Genomic DNA, 24,931 nt, shown 5'->3' with positions numbered 1-24,931 from the left:
AACATAAAAATCATTTTGAAGGCATTTGTGAGTCAAAAGGTACAGGTTCTGAACTCCCCTCCTCTGCCTAGAAGCAGAGACTCACCCCCCCCCCCCCCCCCCAAACTCAACTCATCAATCTTCTCTCTGGGAGTTTTAGAGCTGGGAAAGATTGACTCTTATCACCAGTGACAGAAGTCTGTACCACATCTAAACAGACATTGTCACAAAACTATCATATCTCCCATCTCTTCTCCTAAGGGCCCATTTATCTCTCCTTAGTCATTTGTTCTCCCATAAGTGCCCTTCCTCCCAGCAATTCTAAGAAATTATTTGTTTTCCTGCAAGTACCGTTCACCTCCTCCCCTTCCCCTATTAAGATGGTCTATAATTCTAACTGATGATCCCAGTCACATTTTTCTGTGAAAGGGTCCATATACTCTTGTATATGTGCATAAATAAAAACCTGTCCTTTCTTGTACTAATCTGTGTTTTGTCAGTTTAGTTTGCAGGTCTCCAAAGGTAAGAGGGTAGAGAAGTTTTTCTCCCTGACACTATGTGTGCATGTATATGAGAGAGACACAGAGAGAGGGAGAGAGAGTAAGAGAGAGATTTATTTTAAGGAATTGGCTTGCACAGTTGTGGAGGTTTGGCAAGTACGAAGGCTGCAAGATAGGCTATCAAGATGGAGACCAGGGGAAGAGTTGCAGTTCAGCTCTGAAGATGGTTTGCCAACAGAATTCCCTCTTCTTTCAGGAAGTCAGTTGTTTTCTGTGAAGGCCTTCAACTGACTGGATGAGACCCATCCACATTACAAAGAAAAATCTCCTTTACTCAAAGCCTACTCATTTATATATTAAGCTTATCTAAAAAATACCTGCACAGAAACATCTAGAATAATTGATCAAATATCTGAGTATGGTGGCCTAGTCAAATTGTCATAAAATTAATCATTACACCCATAACTCCCCCATTTTAATACATGAGGACATTGAGACTCTGAGAAAATAACTCAATTGTTTCAGTTAAAATGACCTACATAGCTGGGATGAGAGTCTATGTCTGTGAATCTAAAGCCCTTATTTTTTTCCTCTATATATCACAGTCACCCACTGCCAAGGGCCTTTTTCCAAGTCAGCTTTCACTTATTTTTTTTTCTTCTAAAATTAATCTTGATCTTATTATTCCCTGTAAGCAATGATACTCGACCTTCTTTAAAACTAACATCAACTGGGGGCGCCTGGGTGGCTCAGTGGGTAAAAGCCTATGCCTTCGGCTCGGGTCATAAAATCCTTTTTTTTTTTTTTTAAGATTTTATTTATTTATTTGACAGACAGAGATCACAAGTAGGCAGAGAAGCAGACAGAGAGAGAGGAGGAAGCAGGCTCCTCGTTGAGCAGAGAGTCTGATGCGGGGCTCGATCCCAGGACCCTGGGATCATGACCTGAGCTGAAGGCAGAGGCTTTAACCCACTGAGCCATCCAGGCATCCTGCGTCATAAAATCTTTAAAAAAAAACCACAAAAAACTAACATTAACTGTACTTAACATACCTAGCAATATTATATGCAGTCACTAAATATCTGTTGACCAATTGATATCTTGGAGAGACTTTTTTCTTAAGATTTTATTTATTTATTTGACAGAGAGAGAGAGCGATCATAAGTAGGCAGAGAGGCAGGCAGAGAGAGGGGGGGAAGCAGGCTCCCCGCAGAGCACAGAGCCAATTCGGGGCTTGATCCCAAGACCCTATGATCATGATCAGAGCCGAAGGCAGAAACTCAACCCACTGAGCCACCCAGGCACCCCTTAGAGAGACATTTAAAAGGAGCAAAATTGGGGCACCTGGGTGGTTCAGTCATTGGGCAGCTGCCTTTGGTTCAGGTCATGATCCCAGGGTCCTGGGATTGGGCCCTGCATCGGGCTCCCTGCTCCCTGCTCAACAGGACGCCTGCTTTCTCCCTCTCCTACTCCCTCTGCTTGTGTTCCCTCTCTTGATATGTTTCTTCCTGTCAAATAAATAAATAAAATCTTTGCAAAAATAAAAAAGGGGGGCAGAATTTCCTAGAGCTCTAACTCTCAGTACTGATGGGTTTTGTTTGTTTTAAATATTTTATTTATTTAATAAATAAGAGAGAGCCAGAGAGAGCACAAGCTGGGTGAGGGACAAAGGGAGAGGCAGACTTCCCCATTGAGCAGGGAGCCAGATGTGGGGTGTGAGTCTCGATCCCAAGACCATGGAATCATGAACTGAGCCAAAGGCAAACGCTTAACCAACTGAGGCACCCAGGAGCCCCAGTACTGATGGTTTTAAGTTTTAATTTTGTTCATTTTGAATCATTTATTCATGATTCAAAATTAAAGAGATAATAGGGTTATAGAGTGAAAAATCATTTGTATCCCTGTCACCCGCCCCTAATTTTTTTTTGTTAGAGACAACCAATCACATACATTCTTTGTATACTCTGCCCAAAATAATTTTTGCAACTATTTGAATTATAGATTTCTTTTCTCTTCTCTTCTCTCCTTTCCTTTCTTTTCCTTCCCTTTCCTCCCCTTCTTTTTTTTAAATGTATGCTCTTTTGCACCTTTTTTACGTCTTAGAGGGGCACCTGGGTGGCTCAGTGGGTTAAAGCCTCTGCCTTCGGCTCAGGTCATGATCCCAGGGTCCTGGGATCGAGCCCCACATCAGGCTCTCTGCTCAGCAGGGAGCCTGCTTCCTCTCCCTCTGTCTGCCTCTCTGCCTACTTGTGATCTCTGTCTGTCAAATAAATAAATAAAATCTTTAAAAAAAAAAATATATATATCTTAGAGATCGTTCCACATCAAGTGCTCACAGTGTTTGAAAGTGTCAGAAATACTTAACCATATAATATGCAAATAATAATAGGAAAATAATAATACTTAACCCCAAGTCTTCATCACTAATCCCAAGTATTTTCCAAATTCCTGTGGACAGTGCTGACATTGTTAATCAACTCTATTACACGGTAGTTTACCTGCTTCCTAAACGTTGCTCTGGTTTCTTAGCCAAGAAGAGTCTGCAAATATCTTTTGCTTCCTCTGTGAAGTTATCGTGTTGGAATCTGACCTCTTCTTTCAGGGTTCTTTGCTTTAAATCCTCTTTACTGACTTTTTCCTTGTAATCTTTGAATGGTGTTCGTCCAGCAACCATTTCATAAATACTGCATCCCATTGCAAACCAGTCCACAGGATAGGAATAACTCACTTTTTCCATTAGGATTTCAGGAGCCATATAACCATTGGTTCCAGCCTGTAGCCCCCCAAACAAGAAAGAAAACAAAACAAAAACACTAATGTGAGTGTAACAGATGCTGCTGATTGCCTTTCCAATACCCATTCTCCTTTTCTTTCTTTGTTAAGGGAATCGTAAGTATTTGGGGTGGCAATGTGTCTAATCTGTTCTAGTTTATGCTTTCCTAGCATCCTCTGGGGGAGCTGGGGTATGCCATGTCATCCATTCTTGCCAATAAGTCATAAAGATGATTTAGCTGGAGTGCATTATAAAAGGGACAGATGAGGGGTGCCTGGGTGGTTCAGACAATTAACTCTTGATCTCAGCAGAGGTCTTCTCAGCGTTGTGAGTCCATGCTAGGCATGAGCCTACTAAATAAATAAATAAATAAAATAAAAGGGACAGATGAGGCTGTCCTTGAAACAGGGAAGTCACTTAGCCCCTCGCTTCATCATTAAGGTAAAAAGTTCAAGTGGATGTCTCTATGATTCCCCTAAGCTCTGCCTCTGTATTTTATCCACAGACAATAGAAAGTTAGATGCATGGTTTTTTAAACGTTGAACACTTTCTTGTTAATATTGAATGTTCATACATATATACATATATTTTTAAAGATTTAATTAATTTATTTATTTGACAAGTAGGCTGAGAGGCAGGCAGAGAGAGAGGAGGAAGCAGGCTCCCCGCTAAGCCTGATGCGGGGGGCTCGATCCCAGGACCCTGGAATCATGACCTGAGTTGAAGGCAGAGGCTTTAACCCACTGAGCCACCCAGGTGCCCTTGAATGTTCATATATTATCTGGTCTGTGATTCCTACTCTATTTGCTATATAATGATATTAATATCACACATCTCTGCCTGTCCCTGCATTGAAAAATTAGCACAGTCATTTTAATCTAAAAAGCCCCACACATGAAGTTTCATTTAACATGCATGACTGTATTTTGTAGGTCCATTTCTACTGATGATACATGCCAAATGACCATTGAGTTACAAAAATATGTATTTATACATTTAACTTAAAATTTACCACCTTAATAATTTTTAAATGTACAGTTCAAGAGTCTTAAGTTCATTCACATTGTTGTGCAACCATAGTCACTTTCCATCTCCAGAACTCTTTTCATCTTGCAAAAATGAAAGTCTATACTCATTAAACAACAACTCCCCATTGTCTCCACTCCCTAGGCCCTGGCAACCACCATTCTACTTTCTGTCTCTACTGATCTGACTACTCTAGTAGTCTATTCCTCATGTATGTGGAATCATACAGCTATTGTCTTTTTGTGAATGTGTTATTTTAATATTCATTAATTCAACAAATTTTTTAAAAATTTATTTATTTATTTATTTGAGAGAGAACAAGAGTACATGTGTGCACAAGGGGAGGGGCAAAGGAAGAGGGTGGGGGAGAAGGAAAGAATCTCAAGCAGACTCCAGGCCCAGCACAGAGCCCCACACGGGGCTTGATCCCACAACCCTGAGACCTGAGCCAAAACCAAGAATTGGACACTTAACTGACTGAACCACCAGGTACCCCCAATAAATATTTAATGAATATCTATAACATACCTTGTAATTATAAAAGACACAAATATACATACACACATACGCATATACACACATACATACACACTGTTTTCCAAAAACTAACTTGTTTTTGGTTAAAGTATAAGTATAACCTCTGTAGCAATTAAAAATTCAAATAACACCAGGGGTACCTGGGTGGATCAGATGGTTGTGTGTGTGCGCCTTTGGCTCAGGTAATGATAATGGGGTCCTACGATTGAGTCCTGTGGCAGGCTCCCTGCTCAGCAGGGAGTCTGCTTCTCCCTGTGCCCCTCACACCCCCTCATGCTTTCTCTCTCTTGCTCTCTCTCTCTCAAATAAATAAAATCTTTAAAGAAAAAGAAAAAAGAAAAAGCCAAAGAACACCCTACATGACAATAAGCTTCTATTAGTACATAAAAATGATCATATAAATTATTGGCAGAGTTGTAAGAAACAGATGTGCTCTGTAAATTGACCAAGACTTTTAGAAGAGCAGTAAGATATTGAGTCATAGAAAATAATATATATCAATTTTCCCCCTGCTTCAACCAGGTTACTCCATCTTGGGAGTATATACCTCCAAATAATGCCTCATACAAAAGAAAAAGGAATCCACATTGAGATGTTCATAGTTCCATTATTCATAATGGTCACAAGCTGGAAACCTCCAAATGCCCATAATAGACTAGAGTCCATTTTTTTTTAAAGATTTTATTTATTTATTTGACAGACAGAGATCACAAATAGGCAGAGAGGCAGGCAGAGAGAGAGGAGGAAGCAGGCTCCCTGCTGAGCAGAGAGCCCTATGTGGGGCTCGATCCCAGGACCCTGGAATCATGACCTGAGCTGAAGACAGAGACTTTAACCCACTGAGCCACCCAGGTGCCCCTAGAGTCTATTGTTAATACCAACTTTTTATATATAATGGATTTCTCACACTGATTACAAACATACATTCTAGGACATCAAAAAAGGTTGGAAAGTGTTTTCAGTTCTTTATCAGATGATTTTTTTTCTAATTGCTTAAGTATATGTTTTTATATGCACTATATATATAAAATGCCCTAAGAATATTAAATTTCATGGATAATTTTTACATGGGTAACAACAATGAAAAGCATATATGACCCAAGCACTGACGAGAAGTAATTGGCCTGCTCTGGAAGTGACTGGGTCTGACAGGCCAGGCGTGAGTCAGCATGGCACTGCTGTTTTCATAGAAGCTGATATATAATTTGGGTGACCATGTGTTCCGGTTTGCCTGGGACAGTCCCAGTTTACATCTGTTCTCCTGGCATCCTGTCTAGTTTTGCATTTGTCCAGACAGAAATGTCCTGTAGGCTCCCGAGACCCAGGATACTCAACTTGTATCCAAACTAGAAAATCACCGTACGGCCTCACATGGTGCATGCCCAACAAAACATTTGTCGAATAAACAACAGTGAAGATGGTAACTAGATGTTTTCCACTCACTATCCAACCAATATTTATTGAGCCATGCCCTACAGTGAGTTCTAGGGAAACCAAGACACATGATACCTGGCCGTTGCCCTTCAGGTTTTACGGGCTGGTGGAGACAGGTCAAAAGGTTAATTCAATAGAGTATGGTAAATGCCATAATGGGAGTATAAAACAAGCAAAGGGAGGCCAGAGGGTGTATGTGTGTGTGTGTGTGTGTGTCTGTCTGTGCTGCGGATACTTCACTGAAGAGTGACAGCTGAGCTGAACCCCAGAGAAGGCTAGGCAGCTAATGAGCACCTGCAAGAGATGGAGCCAGAAATAATGTGGGTGTTCAGGGAGTCCTAAGGAATTTGGCATTTCTGGAACACAAGATCTGTGGGATGCAATGGAGGAAGAGATGTGGATGAGACTGAGAAACACTGTATGCCAAAGTAGCAAAAATCCATTCCCAGTCTCCCCTTTCCCTCTACCAGAGAGGTTGGAAGGCTGGGCACTCCGTCTCTCAGCTTCCTTTGTACCTAAGGTGACCATGTGATACAAGCTTTATTTGAGAGGTGTGAAAGCAAAGGTGCTGAGGGTTGGGGAAGAAGGGAAGTAAGCCTACATAGAAATACATAAAAGATACAAGACAGATTAATGGATCAATAGAGGGATGGATAGATGGAGAGACATGTGATAAAGTGAATCTAATAAAATAGTAATTATTTACAATGGAATACTGTTTGGTTATAAAAAGGAATGAAGTCCTGATGCGTGCTACAACATGGATGAACCCTGAAAATCTAATTCTAAGTGAAAGAAGCCAAACACAAAAGGCCACATATTGTTTCCATTTATATATAACGTCCAAAATAGGCAATTCCATAGAGCCAGAAAGTAGATTAGTGGTTGCTTAAGGTTGGGACAGGGGGACTGGGAGTGACTGCTAAAGGGTAGAGGGTTTCTTTTTGGGGTGAAGAAAAGGTTCTAAAATTGTGATAATGTTTGCTTTGCTCTATGAATGTACTAACACCCATTGAATTGTATACTTTAAATGGGTCAATTTTACGGAATTTAAATTATATCTCAATAAAGCTGCTCAAAATATTCGTGGTAAACAGGTAGGTAATGGGTATATAGGTGCTTGCTGTGAAATTCTTTCAACTCTTCTGTATGTTTGAAAGTCTCTATAATAGAATGCAGAGGGAAGGGGGTGCCTGGGTGCCTCATTTTGTTAAACATCTGCCTTTGGTTCAGGTCATGATCCCGGGGTCCTGGGATCCAGCCCTGCCTTGTGGGCTCCCTACTCAGTGGGGAATCTGCTTTTCCCTCTCCCTCTGCCCCCTCCCCCCACTCATGCTCTCCAGAGCTCTCTCTCAAATATATACATAAAATCTTAAAAAAAAAAAAAAAAGAATGCAGAGGGAAAGAGGAGTGAGGGAGGGGGATGCAATGCCAAGCATTACCAGGTAGCTGCTGGTCCATCAGGCACAAGAGAATCTTCTAGAAGGGTCATAAAGAGGAGCTGCAAGGGAGAGTGAAGAAGGGGGAAATCCATCTGCCCAGCTCCCTCCCATCTCCTATTTCCATTTGTCAAGGATTACAACGCTAACTTGTCTGTATTTCCAGGTATCATTCAGACCCTCAGCACTTGCTAGAAACCAGGACTCACGTTGCACAGTATGATATTTCCTCCAATTCTAAAAAAGGAGGCATAATTTGGCCTATAAGAGAAGCCAACAGGGTGCTCTCCAGGAGAGAGAGAAGAGGCAGAGAGGGATTGTCAGAGGTGTGTGATGTTTGTGGCTCAGTACACCTCTGATGAAATTTTTCAATGATGTACTTTGGTGTGGGGGTTTTTTCACTTCTGATGCTGGCTACTGGCTGGCCACTCAATCCGGGATCTAATGGCTGTCAGAATTGAGAAACTTTCCCAAATTGTTTCTTTGATCATTTTCTCCCTTCCATTTTCTTTCCTTTCTGTTTTTGGAAATCCTGAACATATCTCCTGTGCTTCTTATCTTTTGCCTCTATTTTCTATCTCTTTGTCTTTTTCTAGGATTTCCTCCCCTGACCCCAGGAGACTTCCTCTATTTTTTCCCCAACTCTTCTTTTTTTTTTTTTTTAAGTATTTTATTATAGGAAATTTCAAACATATACAAAAGAGAGACTAGAATAATAAACCCAGTATATGCTACACTCAGCTTCATCAATTATTAACAAATGGTCAGTCTTGTTTCATCTGTGTCCCCTACTGACTCCCACTGGTCCAGACTTTCCTACATCATATCATTTGTATTTCACTATGAGTCTCTAAAAGATAAGGACACTTAAAAGCAAACAAACAAAACCAAAGCACTAATTCTTTAACGTTATCAAATATCTGGACATGTTCACACTTCTCCAGTTGTCCTATAAAATTGTCCTCTAAATAGTTTGCTTAAATTTGGATCTAAATAAAGTTTACACAGTGTCATAGTATGTCTCTTAAATCTCTGCGAATATATAAGTTCCTCATCTGTCTGCCTCCCCAGTCCCCTGGAAGATTTTGTTGGAAAAGCTGGTCACATTCTAGAGTGCCCCAGGTCAGATTTTGCTGACTGCATCCCTGTGGTGTCATTTAACATTTTCCTCTATTCTTTGTATTTCCTGTGACTTAGTGACTTACTGAAATTTCACTTCTGTAAATGCTTTTTATTAAAATATCATTAACATAGAATAATGTGTACAGGTTATAGATATTCAGTTCAATACATTTTGACAATTGAATATACCCACATAAATACCACCCAAACAAGATATAGAATATTTCATCCACCCAGAAAGTTCCCTTGTGTCTCTTTCTAGTCCATTCTCCTCCCCACTTCCTAGGCAACCATTTTCTCATTTCTCTCACTATAGGTTAGTTTTTTCTGTTCTTGGATTTCACGTAAATGGAATTTATGGTAGATATTCTTTTGTGTCTGATTTCTTTTTTTTTTAACACAATGTTTTTGAGATTTATCCACATTCTTCTGCAAATTTATTTGTGAATTTTTAATTTCCAAGCGTCCTTTTTCTTCTCTTAATGTTCCTTGTTTTCTAGTATCTATTCTTTTTTTTTTTTTAAGATTTTATTTATTTATTTGAGAGAAAGAGACAGAATGAGGAGAGAGAGCATGAGAAGGAGGAGGGTCAGAGGGAGAAGAAGACTCCCTGCTGAGCAGGAAGCCTGATGCGGGACTCCATCTTAGGACTCCAGGATCATGACCTGAGCTGAAGGCAGTCGCTTAACCAACTGAGCCATCCAGGAGCACCCCCTCCCCCCCGCCCCGACCCCAGTATCTTTTCTTGCTTCATGGATGCAGTATCTCCTCTTAAATCTCATAAGATGTTAATTATACATTTTTTAAAAAATGTTCCCTTCTACTCACTGCATTGTTCCTACTTTTTATAAGCTTCTTTCTCCTCTTTGTTTTTGCATAGTCTTTCATTTTGGAGGGTTCCTTCAAATAACAAGTGATCTTTCACTACTCACATTTAAGAAAGTAACACCAAAAAGCCGACAAGAAGCTTGTCAACTAATGGGCTTCACTGTAGGGTGATCTTGCCAAGCCATTTCAGTGGGGACGCCACCTGTGACTGTCCACAGACCTTTTATGTTAGGCTACTCCATTTTCCAGAGAGAGAGAGAGATGCTCCAATACCCCACTTGAGAGGGGTTGGCCTGCTCGGTCTCATTCTGGGAGCTAAGATGGGGAGGGGACTGAAGTCTCCACACTGTACATAATATTTCACATTCTACAACTCTCAGCTGGACAATATGTTCCTGGGTCCAGCTTCTCTCTTGTTCAATCTCTTCTGCTGAGGGAGGAGAAGCAGGAAGAAAGACTACAAACAACATCCAACTGCAGTATAGATGGTGGTAATTGGTAAATCCTACATAGCAACACTGATTGTGAGCTTGCTCTGTGTGTGGCACCCCTGCATTGAGCAGATTTCAGAGGCGAGTGACTTCAGTGGTTAAAATAGTTAATTGGGACACCAGTTAAACATCAGTTGCTCAGTAGAAGGTATAGGGTGAGCGTGGAGAATATGACTTATCCTTAACAAAGGATGTGAGACACAGGCTAGGGGAAAAATTGCAAATAGGGGATGCCTGGGTGGCTCAGTGGGTTAAAGCCTCTGCCTTCAGCTCAGGTCATGATCCCAGGGACTTGGGATTGAGCCCCGCATCGGGCTCTCTGCTCAGCAGGGAGCCTGCTTCCTCCTCTCTCTCTCTGCCTGCCTCTCTGCCTACTTGTGATCTGTCAAATAAATAAATAAAATCTTAAAAAAAAATTGCAAATAATAATGTAAAATACTTATTCAGTGCTTATCACATGCTAAATATTTTCTTAACGGCTTTATGTAAATATCTTGTTTCATCTTTTTGAAAACTATGAGATAGAAACTATTTTATCTCCCATTTTATAGATTAGAAAACTGAACTACAGAGGGTTTAAATCTTGCCCAAGTTTACCCACACAAAACTCGCACACAGCTCTGTACTTTAAACCACTACATTATACTGCCTCTACAGAAATAGGTTATGTGGCTTTTTCTTACCCTTCCAAGTTCCCGCCAGTATTTCTTTTCTCTCTTTAGAGTCCTCTCCTTCGAGCTCCCCATCTACCGGGGACCAAGACCTCATCTTGGTGCATTCCTGCTTAAGCTGCTTCTCTTCCCCTTTTCCCAGCATCCTTTGCCTGTATCTCTGCTAATCCAGCTGGCTGGGCTGCTCCACACTACAGAGGTTGCTAGAAGGAGGGAACCAGATCCCGAGCCATGCTCCAGGACCACCCTGCTCCCTCCCCAGAGAAATAAATGAAGAATCAGCCTGCCATCTTTACAGCACTACAGCCTCTTGGTGTAATGGAAGGAGCACAAGACAGCACAAGACAGATCTAAAGCACGCGGGGTAGCTTTAGATCCATTCCAAATAATTTTGAGGACTAAATTGACCTCTTGGCCCTAAAGACAGAAAATGTCAGTGATGGAATTTTGAAGGGCACCACCTCCTTAGGGAGTGGAGGTATTTCACAGAGAAGAATGGAATTAGAGGCGCACGCCAGATTCTAAGCACCCAAATTCCATCGCAGCCTCCAGCTGAAAAAATTAATTGCCTGCCCTTTATGCCATTTGTCTTCTGCATGTGAACTGCCTCCTCAGAGTGGGGTGGGAGGAGAGAACAGGCCAAGCAGCATGGGGCAGGGTCCAACCACGCTGACCTCTCACAGCTCAGTTTAACTCCTGCAGTTACAAAGGGCCTCCACACATCCGTCTCTGTGTCATCAAAATAGTCACTTTCAGCCCTTGTGGCCAGAACTGCCATTGCCAGAACTAGAGGGATCACCCAAATGTCAGCAGCAACAAAACTCCTAGGGGACGTTTCTGTATATGTTTTTTTGTTTTGTTTCCTTCATTTTGTTTTGTGCCTTTTGATGGACCCACATGGTCAATATCTTGTCAGGCAAAACAAGGTATACCCAGCATTGCAGGGCATCAAGCATCAGACCTCACAGGGTTTAGGAAGCCAATAATAACACCTCCTTCCATATTTCCCCCCAGGGGGCAGCAAGAAGTCCATCTACTATAGTCACTGCATGTGTATTGCTCAGGCCCATCAGGACAACCGGACACCTACAGGTGTTGAAACTCTGAGGAGGGTGAGCACCCTAGGGTGGGATCAGGATCAGAGCCAGCTTGTCTGGGCCGGTGTAAACACCCCTTACATTGCTCTTGCTCTTGGATGCTGGCTTCCACGGACCCTGCAGCTGTTGTCACTCTTACCCCTAGGCCTATGGGAGCCAAGTGGCAAGGCCAGGCTGGGCGGATTCTGCCTTCTGAACAGTCCCAGTGTGGCTCTGGGCAGCAATGGACTGTGACGTTGGCAGTGCCGAGAATGGTGAGGGGCCTTTCCATGGGACTGAGAGGGCACAATTCACCTCTTAATAGTTTTATATATCCATGAAAAAGTGTGTGTGTGAATGCATGCGTGTGTATGTTGCAGGTCTTTCAAGGTCAAGGTCACCAGTAAGCCTCCAGCTCCCACTGAATCTGAAAAGGTGGCACACTTAATCATTAGAAGAAATGCCAACATCGTTCTCCTGGTGTGTCTAGGCTGAGCTGGATTTGATGCCTGGGTGGGGAGAAAGATGCAGAAAAGGAAGCTCTCTGTGTTTGTCCGTGCGGCCCAGCAAACTGGCCAGAGGAGCAAGAGACTGCCCGCGGATGCCTCTTCCCCCCAGCTCATCACAAACCAGATCCACTGGACAGTACAATCCAAACAGAAGAGGGAATCAGAATGTACATCTTTTGTTTGCCGTGGCAGGAGAACTGTTGAGCAGAGGAAAAAAACAAGCTGAGCTTAGCGCTATCAGCTGTTTCCTGGGGCTCACTCCTTCCTTCCTCCGAGGGGGGCCTGGCCACTTTGTTCTTGTTCCCAGCTGCTCCTCTGCGCCTTTAAGCGGTGGCCTTTGCAGACCTCAGAGGAATGCGGCCTGAGACCCCAGGGGATTTAGCTCCGAGGCTCCTCCTGCGTGCTCAGCCCCAGGCTGCAGCGTCCAGCCTCCAGAGAGCCTGCTTTTGCTCCTTGTCTGCTTTCTGCCAGCCACTTCCTAGGTGCAGTGGTAGCCTTGCCCCACATAGCTTCCTGCCCTTTCTGACATCCCTGGGAGGACATCCATTTCAGAGAGACCCTGCAGGGAATCCAAAAGAGAGATTTCTGCAATCCTGCTTTCCACAGCCACACAGCCTGGTGTCGTTCTGCTGTGCCTCAGATCCCAGCTCTACCAATTACTAGCTGGTCACCCCCAGCCAGTTTCTCAACCTCTCTGAGCCTCACAGCTCTGACTTCATAGGTCCATAATAAGGATTAAAGCAATAAAACATACTGAATACCTCCCAAGAGCCTGGCACACAGCCCACCCTCAACAGGCATTAGAGACATGGTCACCAAGCCTGGGTTCCAGTTGTCCCAGGCAGGACATCTACACAAGAAGAAAACCTCCAAAGCCTCTAAGAGTCCATCAGACTGAAAGGCAGGGCCTGGCACATAGGAAGAGATCAATAGTTGTGATTCTTCCACTGGTGTATGGTCTTCGGTGGTTTCATGTTCCCCGGAGGCATATTTTCATGGTGTCCCTAAAATGTGAGGAAGCAGGGCAACTGCGTGTGCATGGCAGTCTAGAGGGGAGTGGCACGCTCCCAGACCCCTGTACCCTGAAGTGCCCTGGGACCTGCTGGCTCCTTGTGCCTCTCCCAAACAAAGCACAGGTGCAAAGTCCACCTGAGCAGCTACAGTGCCAACAGGTGAGGGAGAAACAGTGCAACAAAAGGGCTTGTGACTGAGGGGTCTGGTCCTTGGCTTCCTGGAATATTCAGAGCAATCATTCCTTGAGTGCCTATCATAGGTCTTGACCCTCTGCTGGCCTTGATCTGCCCTGTTTCTTAATCTTCTCATCAAGCCTAAGGGGCAGGCGGTATTAACCAGGCTCACCGAAGAGGCGTGAGTTTCCTGGGGTCAAGTGCAGGGCTAAGGCCAGACTAAGAGGCCTGTCTGTGTCAATTAAAGGAAGGCACTCCGCATGGCTTGGTGTGTAGAGCAGGGGTTGGCCCTCAGTCCTCAGTGTCCCTATGGCCAGGCATCCCATGGGAGGGGTCAGCCTGTGCCATCTGTGCCCAGCAGCCCCAGGAAGTGGCAGAACCAGGACTGGTACACACACTTCTTCCCTCTGGCTGGGCCTGCTGACCATCTTTCATCAGATGCACTTGATCTGGGTGGATGCTCTGAGCTTCCAACATGTGTCCATGTCAACAATAATGATGCAACTTTTTGGTCCCTTATCATATCATCCTGCAGAAGAGTCCCCAACTGCCAGCCCTAGAGACCTCCTGGCTCTCTCTCCTTGCTGCTATAATTCGCTGGACAGTGCAGCGCCAGGGCCCCCCAGGTCCCAGGCCCTCTGCTTCACTCCCTCCTGTTTGCCTACTGTTCACTGTCATCCAACTCCCTCCTCCTGAGTGTCCTTCCAAGGCTGTTTTGTCTTTTTCCTGCCCGAAAGCCTTCAGTGGCTCCCCAACACCCCAGGTGCTGAATTCAAATGCCCTTGTCAGACTTCTCTAGCCTCTTAGGGACATCTGCTATGCTCTCCAGCTGTCCCCTTTGTCACCCCCGTCCCACCCTGTGACTCCACATTCTCAGCAGCAGCAGAATCACTTGGTTCTGTGCCTGAGCCCCAGGCCTCTCGTTCCAGGCTTTTAGCTGGGCTGAATTTTTCAGCTGTGACAGGATGGACGTTGTGGGCCAGATTGTTCCTTGTGGTGGCAGCTGTGCTGGGCGCTGTAAGATGTTGGCGGCAGCCCTGGCCTCTACCCACTAGATGCCAGTAGCATTTCTCCCATCACGACAACCAAAACATCTGCAGAGATTGCCAGAAGTCCCCTGGGGGCCAGAACTGCCTTCTGTTGAGGACCACGACCTACGCTGGCCCCTCTGCCTACCTGACTTCCTTCTTACCTGCCTAGCTTCTGTCCGCCTTGTACGTCTCAACTTGGTTGTCATTTCCTCCGGGAAGCCTTTCCTGACCCCATGATCCTACGTCAGGCTGGGTGCCCCTGCTGTGCACCCAAGGTGGACAGCTTTGGTCACATGTATTTTCACTGCCCTTTCACTTGTCAGTCTCTTCCCTATCCTGGGGACAAGCACTTCTGAAGGCAAGCACATGTGCAACTTGTTCCCTGTACTTGGGGCCCAAGTCCGTACCTGTGACCCCTAATACCTCACCCCTGATGCCCCTCTTTCCCTGCACCTCTCTCACTCCCTTACCCATCACTGAGGCCTATCCATGCTGAGATCTTTTCCCAGTTTGTCCATTGTGCTCTCTTTCCACCACCTCCTCTGTGGTCTCAGCTGCTGCCTTCTCTCACCTGGATTACAAATGACCATAATCCACTTGAGATCCCCTCTGATCTCTCACTTCAGACACATTTTTTTCAGAACAGAGTTCTAAGCACTTTGCCCCCTTGGCGAAATCCTTTCAAAGACTTTCTGATGCTCAAGGGGCGCCTGGGTGGCTCAGTGGGTTAAAGCCTCTGTCTTAGGTTCAGGTCATGATCCCAGGGTTCTGGGATCGAGCCCCACATCGGGCTCTCTGCTCAGCAGGGAGTCTGCTTCCTCCTTCTCTCTCTGCCTGCCTCTCTGTCTACTTGTGATCTCTCTCTCTCTGTGTCAAATAAATAGGTAAAATCTTTAAAAAAAAAAAAAAAAAGACTTTCTAATGCTCTTAAGCAAAAAACTAAAGTTCTTAACATGGCCTGTAATGCCAGGTTTGGGGTGGCCCCTGCCACCTCTCCAGCTTCATTGGATCCACTTTTCCTTTTGCTCTGTGCTTTCCTTTCTTGGCTTCCCTTCATTTCCCCTAAAAGCAACAGGTACTCTGCACTGGCTCTCCCACCTGGAGTGGAGACTGAGGTGCTCTGCCCAGATCCCCTCTGTGGGTGTGGCCTACATCACTATCAGACCAGCCTCTGTGCAGCTGAACAGTGTCCTGTGCTCAGCAGCAGCCCTATGGGGCATTCGATGCTGTGTGGAGGCTATCTTGACACATTTTTTAATTTGGATCTTGTCAGTTAAGTCCAGTGAGATCCTGGAGCATGCCCCTGGGGCGTGGGGCCTGGCTTACACACAGTCCTATCTCCCACCACATTTCCGCCTCCTAGCCATGGGCTCTTGGCTTTCTCCTCCACTATCTCTACTCAGCAATTGTTATGACCCTCTGCCCCCCACCCCCGGGTGCCTGGACTCAGGTGCAGGGCTGGTCTCAGGGTTGGGGTCAACACCTGCTTCCTTGGGCCCACCTGTTGGGTGGGGCCCAGATGCCTATGAGGGTCTTCCCCTGCTCCTATCTCTCTAAGCCTAAGGGCATGTGACATTGAATATCAAAAACCACCAGACTTCAACAACATTAAGCATGGAAGAAATGAGAGAGCTTTTGGTTGGTCTTTGAATGAGTGTCCCCCATTTGCAATTCGGGAGGTGCCTGGAAATTTATGTAGCCAGCCCTGGCTGGGACCACTAAATACTGATGGCAAACAGCTGCACCTTACCCTGGGATCGTTTTCTGTCCCAGGCAACTGCCTAGCCTAAGCTGCCCTCTGCTAGCAGCCAGCCAAGGTCACCGACTGGCCCATGAGGGCATACAAAAACCTAATCTCTGACCCCTATTTGGGACAACTCTGAAGGGCCAGCCCAACTCAAGAGCTTGTTGAAGGATTGACTGAGGTCTTGGTTCTACTTCATTGTGGATCAGCTTCTCCCTCTGCCCAGTCCTGCCTTCCTCATGCATAGATCTCCCGAGAATGTACCCTAATAAGTCTTCCACATGGAAATGTGTCTTCAAGTCTATTTCCAGGGAAGCCAACCTAAGACACTGCTCCAAGGACTTTGCTGATATCCCTCTGATATCAAGTTAGGTTGTATTTCCCTTATGGTCAACTCTCGGATCCTAACAGATTAAATTAAATCCTCCTTGAAGAGCTCCGTACCACATCTTTACAGCATTTATCATAATTGAAACTTTATATTCCTGCAAGTGATTATTATACTCTATCTTCCCCACTAGACTAAGTTCCATGAGGGCAGAAAATCACATCCATTTTTTGTTCATCGTTCAATCCTCTAGGTTTAGAACAGTCCTGGCATATGGGAAATGCTCACTACATACATGGTGAATGAAGGAGAGAGTGAACGAATGACTGCCTTTTGAATGAAGAGATGTTAAAAACAATCCTAAGGCTTTAAGGAATATTTTTGAATGCCCTTAATAGTAATAGACACTTTGAGAATGGATTTGAAGTTTTGGTAGTGGTCAAAAATTACGAGGAACTAAATTTAGTTAATGATAGTGGTTATAGTTTTGGTGAAGACCATGTGTGACCAAGAAGTAACCAGAATTCCACTCCTATAAGGCTCTTCCACTGTTTCTCAGAAGTGAATTCTCAAAGAGAAAGAATTTTGGAGTAGGGTCATGATGATCATGAAATATGTAGGTGTGAATTTTGATGAAACACATTCCGAGATCTTTTAAAAATCACTTCTTCAGTGTGTGTCTAGCATCATGTTCAGGACAATAGAAGATTCAGAATAAATGTGATGCCCAACCTCTGTCACTCATCGTCCCTCTGAATATGAGGAGTTAGAAGCTTCAGAGCAGGACAGGGTAACCAAACATGTCACGAGCTTTGGGCTCACGTTCTAACTCATTCCCATTCCTGACAAAAGAACATGTCTTAAGGATTCATGTTCCATAAAATCTGAAGGGCACTGTTCTCCACTTACAATGAGTCCCAGCATGAACACCACACCCAATGTTCCTATTATATTTTCCTGGAGTTCCTAAAAAAGTGATGTGAATTAGTTTTATTGTACGCATGTAGATGTCAGCTGAGAACAGGCAGGAGTGCTTATCACGTTTATTAAAAGTGAACACAGACAGTAGCTGGGACTATGTTTATTTATCTTGTGCCTATGTGTGGGAGACTGGCCCTGTGACATTAGTCACATCGTTCCCTGTGTAGGTGGGGGTGCTCCTTTTTGAAGTCTTAACTCTGTCAGAACTTCAACTGGACTTGTGGTTGGTCTTCAATATCAGCCCAGCCTGAGGAAGAAATGCTAATGTCATCACATGGACTCATTCTGAGCTCTACTGAGAGAAAGGCTTTTTATAGCATTAAAAACCATAGGCCAGGTCCTGCTTTCTGTGTGAATTTAACAGGGTAGAGTTAAGACTGTAAGTGCCCTTGAATCTGATGTACCTGCATTCGTATCACATATTAGCACTATAACTTTGAGTGGGTAACTTAATCTCTCTGAGTCTCAATTTCTCCATCTATAAAATGGAGCTAATAATATTCCTACCTCATAGAATCCTCTTATAAAGGATCTAGATCTTATCATCTCTTGGTAAGGGGTCAGAAAACTTTCAAACTTTTCAAGCCATGGAGGTAACAGCAGTTATTAGGCATATCTACTCTTTTTTGCCTAGCTGACATCCATTTCTCATTCTTTTCCATCCTGATTTTCCTTTGGAGAACATATTCTTCTGCTGTCAGTCCCTGAGATGTAGATGGGACAGACCTTCTCTCTGGCTCCTGGGAACATCAGTGATCTCATCCTGGCCAGTGGAACTGGTTGTGGTTGGGCATGTGACTTGAGGTATCCACTGAGTGTCTTCCCTGGGAAATGTGAAAGACCTGTTTGTAAGGAAGTGTTTTCTTTCCATGGGGTTGCTCAGTTGTAGCATATGTATGGAGACGTTGGTGGCCTTTATGTGGGAATCAGCTGAGTGAGAGTGAGGCTAACGTTGAGGACAGCAGAGCAGGGAAACAGAGGGAGAGATTCTCAGGGAATCCATGGCTCAGGCACCTAGATTAAGCCAAGCCATGAGCTTCTTAGGCATGAAAATCATTAATTTCATTTCTTAAGTAACTTCATTTTGTCCCATAAGAACCCAGATAGTCTAGCAAATCATAGTAACTTATTCCATATGTTAATCTTTTGAATTTACGAGTCTTTTCTTCCAAAGAATTCAAAGACTATCTCATAGATACAAAAAACTTAGAGATGAAGGAGGCCTTCAGGCCTACCTAGGATGGCAGACAGTAAGTCTGTGACACAGCTGGCATAGGGACCCAGGTTTTCCACCCCCCTAGCCAGCACGCTTAAGCATCCCGGCCTCTCCTGGTGTGTCTGCCTCCATGTTTCTCACACCTGAGCAGAGCCACCTGTGTCTTTCTTCTCTGAGGTGCCTCCTCCTTCCGTCACCACATTTAAGGAGTGGTTCTGTGCTTTCCTCATTCCTTCCACTGAGGAAGATGTGTTTTAAGAGAAGGAAGTCCAGGTGTGGGTTTTTTTTTTTCTTTTCTTTTTAGGTGTGGGTCTTGATGGAGCGTAGGCCAGGGGGCCTGAACTGTGGACATAGGACTGTTCAGAGCCCAAGGCCTTTCCTCAACCCCTATAACCTCATGTGTAGATCCTTCAAGTAGCTGCTTATGGGTCCCCCACTCCCAGCCTCTTTCTCCTTTATGTTATCTTACACAGTGTCCAAATCATCTTCCAAAACAATTACTCTGGTCATGCCACTTTCTTGTTGAAAAACTATCAATGACTCCCTATTGCCTATAGAGTGATGTCCAAAGTGCTTCACCTAGTGTCCCCCAAAAGCCTGAAAGGGTCTGTGCCCCTCCAACACAACGAACTCCTACCTAGGGAAGAATTAGTCACTTGGAAGAATCAAGTCCATTCTGAGCTCTGTTGGAAAGGAAAACATTGTGCCTCTCACAATGTCTAGCATCTTGCTATCTTTTGATTAATTCTGATGCTATCATATAAAAATCATTCCCCCAGCTACCTTCCTTTATTAGTTCACAGTTCTGTAGGTCAAAATTTGGGCACAGCATGGCAAGGTTCTTTGGTTAGGATCTTACAAGACCCAGGTCAAGATACCCGCTGGGCTGCATTCTTACCTAGAGCTCAGGATTCTCTTCCAAATTCAGATGGCTATGGCACAAGGAAAAGGCCAAAATGCCAGAGATATTCATCTTGTCATCCTGCAGCTACTGAACTGATGCCAGCATCACTAATCTCCAGAGGACTTGTTACATAAGGAAAATAAACCCCTGTCTGGTTTAATCCACTGTTCTTTGGGTTTTCTATGATATGCTGCTGAAATCAACCCTTAACTGATAGAACTCCCATGACTATGCCATTCCTACCACTCATCCTATTTCTTTAACCTCTTCAAGGTTCTTCTTCCACACCCCTGCACATTAATATTCCCCAGCTTCCATTCCTGTCCTCCTCCCTCATTGTTTCCCACATGACTCAGTGGTGCCTAAAGCTTCCCAAGTCACAGTGAATACAAATCCCAATAACTAGCCCAGATATTCCTCCATAGCACCAGACCAACAGGTCTAAATGCCCAGGGAACATCTCTATGTGCCTGTCTCATATACAACGCAATCATCGCTAAATTTGCTAGCTTTTCCACAGTTCTGCTATTCCTTCCACTGGAGCGAGATTCCCTCTTTGTTCCTCACCTACATACCCAGCTAGTCTTGATGTCCTAGCAGGTCTCTTTCTAATGACACCAATCTCCTCCCACATCTTCAATCCTACTATTTTCTACAGGCACTCACCATCTCTTCCTGGGCCACTGCATTAGCCTCTTAACCAGGTCCTCTGCCTCCCGTCTACAACCCAAACTGGTCTTTTAAAAATGCAAATCTACTCATGTCATTCCCCTTCTTGAAAGCCTTCAGTGGCTCCTGGGCCCCCACATGAAAGCACTCCAATGACTTTTCGTGATCCAAGCCCTACACATCTTATCAGCACCCCTTAGATTACAGCCACATAAAATCACCTGCACTTTCCCGAATTGGCCATGATTTTTCTCACTTCCTTGCCTGGTTATCCTCTATGCCTTATAATTTTTGGAAATTGTACAAGAACAGTGTCAAGTGAATATTTAAGAGCCTGACTTGGGCCCTTGTCTTCCTGAGCTTTTCCCCACCTATGCGCACAGAAACTCGGTGGTAAAGACCTGCCAGAATCCCAGAGAGTTTGCATTGTTCACTTAACAGAATTGCTTAATTAATCAAAGAATTCTCTGCATACCCCTTTGAACCAATTTGGTCAAAATAAATATCAGTTGCCTTTGTCCTCTTCTACACATTCTCATTCAAAATTTTACCTTTATCCAAAGTAAAACATCCCATCCCTCTGCACTCAGTGGGAAAGGAGATGTTTACTTTAATGTGCTAAATTAGGGGTTTCTTCTCTTTCTTCTTTTTCTTCGCCTATTAAAGTTTACCTACCAGGATCCTGGAATTTTAGGACCCAGCCCCTAAAATTTTCCCGAGGAAGAAACCAAGGTTCTGTTGACTCAGGATCATGGCACTGGGGCGCTGGTTTTTAGTGGAACAGACTAGACACCCGATATGGATTCAGCTCTTTCCATCTCACTGTGAAAGCAGAGACCATCTCCAACTCACAAAGAAGGCTCCCTGTGCTTGCCAGGAGAAGAGAACAAAGTAGCCCCCAAATAGCTAGTTAAGCTAATCCTCTTACATCACTCCACTTGAGGCACGATGACAACATAAGGGCTTTAGGAAGAAGGAAATTAGAAGAATTATGCCCAAGGCTCTATTTGCCTGAGAAACAGATCAGCCCTCTCCTCTTCTCTCAGACTCTGTGCCCCACCCTTGGGACGGAGGAGAGCTACTCACCCTCTGTGTGACAGGCTTGCCATCCTGGATCTGCACAGCCAGCCCCAGGTCAGACAGCCTGCAGTTGCCAAGGTCGTCCAGAAGCACATTCTCTGGCTTCATGTCGCGGTAGACAATGCCGAGGGAGTGGAGGTGCAGGATTCCACAGGTCATCTGGGCCGAGTAGAAGACCACCCTGCTCATGGCTAGGCCCCGTGTGCCAACATTGTAGATGTGGAACTTGAGGTCCCCGCCGTTCATCAGGCTCATGACCAGGCAGAGGTGGGACTTGCTCTCAAAGGCATAGGCCAGAGAGACAACGAAAGGACTGCTGACTTTTTCCAAGATTTCCTTTTCTAAAAGAGCCATTTTCTCCCCACTTTTCTTCTTTAGCCTCTTCTTGTCCAGTTTCTTGCAAGCATACATCTTACCAGTGTTTTTCACCTGGACAGCACACACCTTAAGGAGAGAAAGAAAGGGACCAGATGAGGTAGAGGTAGGAAGCACTGGGAAGTAAAGGGAGCGAAGTTGATTTGGGGTGTGGAAGGGCAGAAATCAGGTGAGGTGAAAAGATGGCAGGCTTCTGAGAAAAGAGAAGCTGTACGTAATAGGGGTTCTTCAAGAAAGAGCTGAGACCCCCATGAGGTACCACTATACCTCCCACTAGGTGGGCCATAATGAAAAATAAGGGGAAACGGCAAGTGTCAGCAAGGGTGTGGAAAAACTGGAACCCTCATGCTTCGCCGGTGGGAACCTAAAATGTGGACGATTTTGGTGGTTCCTCTGAAAGTTAAACATGGAATTGCCACGAGACCCAGCAATTCCATTCCTGGGCATAGTTACAAGAGCAATGAAAACAGGTCTTCAAACACACGTACAGGAACGTTCGTAGCGTTGCTGTTCACAATAGCCAAAAGGGGGAAACAACCCAGGCGTCCATCAACGGATGAATGAATAAGTGAAACATAGTATATCCACACAACAGAATATTCAGCTATAAAAAGAAATGAAGTACATCGTGAATGAACCTCTAGACACTATGCTTAGTGAAAGAAGCCAGACACAGAAGGTCAAGTGTGGTGTGACTCCATTTACACGAAACATCAGAGTCGGCAAAACCATGGAGACAGAAGACAGACCAGGGATTGCCAGCGGCAGTGGGAGGGGTTGGGGAGTAACTGTTAACTGGTACAGGGGTGATGAAAATGTCTTGGAACTCCGTAGAGGTGATGGTTACACAGCATTAGTATGAATGTACTAAATGCCATTGAATTGTATATTTTAAAATGGTAGGTGGTTAATTTTGTTATGTGAATTTTATCTCAAAACATGTCTTTCTCAGACTCACCTGGGTAGCACAAACACTAGAAAATGTTTTTCTACTTAAAAAAAAGAAAGGGCTGATCACAGCAGTGGTATATAGCTGATTCTAGACTTTACTTCAAGATAAGTGTTTTCTCAGATATCTGAAGTTTTTCTCAAATTACATCCAGTACCACAATTAAAGGGAAAGGGAGAGGTCCCGCTGTCTGTGTGTTGCTATCATCTCCAAAGTGACCGGGGCACTTCAGTGTGCTTCTAGTGTAGACCCCCTGGCAAAGATTCTTGGCCAACTCCACATTTTGTTTCTTTCCTATGCCACTCTCACTTTATTTCCTGTGGTGACCAGAAAAAAGATGTGAGAGTGAGCTAGGAATTCTCCATAGGTGGCACTGAAATTAGTTGTAAGTAAGTTCTCTTAAGATTTTTTTTTTTTTAAGGCAAAACAAACCCCTTTTATGTTGTGTACTTCACCTTCCAGTCTGGCCATTCTGAGATACTTACCTCCCCAAATCCACCTTTCCCCAGGACTCGGAACTCCTCGAAGTACTTTTCTGACACCGGCTGCATCTCAAAGACTTTCCACTGCAGAAACTTGTCATAGAAGGGGCTGGCCAGGAAATCCTGGAAGGGCTGATCCTGCAAGAAAGCCATGACCTCGGCCTTGGCCTGTGCTACCAGGGCTATCTGTTCTTCCTCGGTGGAGGCTGCTTGGCACTTGGTAGCCAGTGCTGGACTGAGGAAGGGGTGTGGGTGCCCTGGAGCAGGGGCAGCCCCACAAGTGGCCAGCAGCCCCTGTAGCATGCTGCCCTTGACAGGGCCCTCTTCAGCCAGCTCCCAGCTCTGCACCTCCTCCAGGAAGGCCACGGCCTCTTGGTACCGGGGCACAGTGGCTAGAAAGTCCCGAAAGAGGCGACGGCCAATGGGTTGCTGCTCGCACAGGCTGTTGAAGTCCTGAGGCAGGGACTGGCGGAGCTGGGTGCAGCTCTGCGGCCCGGGCAGTGCCAGACTCCGGCGCCGCCGCTGCAGCTCCCTGCTGTCTCCGTCTGAGGACTTCCGGGCTTGTAGGTAGGCCGTGTTGGCGATCAGGTTGTCCAGGCCCCCCATGTCGACCATGACTGAACACAGGGTACGCTCCCGGCACAAGAAAAGGAAGGCTGGAAGGCAGTGGTGGGGACCCAGTCAGGTCTGGGGGCCAGCTGGCTGGTTTCCTTGCCAGGTTCAGTAGCTTCCAGAGGATTTACAGCGAGAGCCCTCTAGTCTGTGGGTGGGACTGGTGGAGGGTACAGAACGAGGTTTCTCTGGTAAGAAGCTTTGCTGGCTATGTATAGCTGGCCAGGGAAGGGCACACCACAGGTCACGCTCCTGTCCCCGAGAGGAAAGCAGCCTGACACACCTGCGGGGACTATTTGTTCATCATGGGAGGCTTTTCCAGACGCCTCTGCTCTCTGAGTAGGCAGCTACCACTCTCCAAAGGAAAGGAGTCCCCATCAGGTGGTCTGCTGTTTGTTGCTTACAGCATTATTTTGTTAAGCTGTTTCTAATTTGACTTGTCTCCTGCCAGGCTCAAGCTATGTAAATGCTTAGCAGCGCCAAGCCAAGTCAGGAAGAGGAACGGTGAGAAGCAGAAGAGGTTTTCTTCCTTGTCTAGCAGCCTGACTCAGAGCAGGTTCTGGGGGGTGGGGGTGGGGGATGCTCTGAAATTTTGAGTCCTGAGACGTGTTCCCAGAGGCCCTCGGGGACTCACGTTGCGGCCCGCGAGTGGGTGGTGGCTTTCCCACAGCCACTTGCATGCTGAACAGCCGGCAGCTATTGTCCAGTTATGGCTTTCCTCGTTCCCAGGAGCCTGAGACCCAAGTACTAGGCTAGGAAAAGAGGGGGAGGTCATCTTGACCTGAAACATCCCATGAAGTGACATAAGCAGAAAGAGAACACCACTTCACCACCTGTGGTTGCAACCGTCCTGAGGGCACAGTCTACTGAGCAGAATCTGAATGTGAAGGAGCCTCTTGCACTGAGAGGCTGAGAGCCGGGGCTGGGCGCTTTCAGGCGTGGCCCCTCCACATCTTTGCCAACACCCCCTCACGAAGCCAGGAAGCTT

The 24,931-nt window shown here is 45.2% G+C and overlaps 1 protein-coding gene across 1 annotated transcript in view; it reads right to left on the bottom strand.

Annotated features, from left to right (window-relative positions):
* Window positions 1-24,124, bottom strand: part of GRK7 (G protein-coupled receptor kinase 7) — a 30,557-nt gene extending 6,433 nt beyond the window's left edge. The window contains exons 1-3 of the mRNA XM_032852378.1: window positions 23,335-24,124; window positions 21,532-21,969; window positions 2,978-3,252 (exon numbers count right to left, since the gene is read on the bottom strand). Coding sequence (XP_032708269.1) covers window positions 2,978-3,252; window positions 21,532-21,969; window positions 23,335-23,946 — 1,325 coding nt within the window. The 5' untranslated portion in view covers window positions 23,947-24,124. The remainder of the gene's footprint in view (window positions 1-2,977; window positions 3,253-21,531; window positions 21,970-23,334) is intronic.
* Window positions 24,125-24,931: the final 807 nt, after the last annotated feature.

This window comes from Lontra canadensis, unplaced genomic scaffold (genome assembly GCF_010015895.1).
Source record: "Lontra canadensis isolate GAN:19392208 unplaced genomic scaffold, GSC_riverotter_1.0 scaffold6, whole genome shotgun sequence".
Taxonomy (NCBI): domain Eukaryota; kingdom Metazoa; phylum Chordata; class Mammalia; order Carnivora; family Mustelidae; genus Lontra; species Lontra canadensis.
This window is presented reverse-complemented; position numbering and strand designations above follow the sequence as displayed.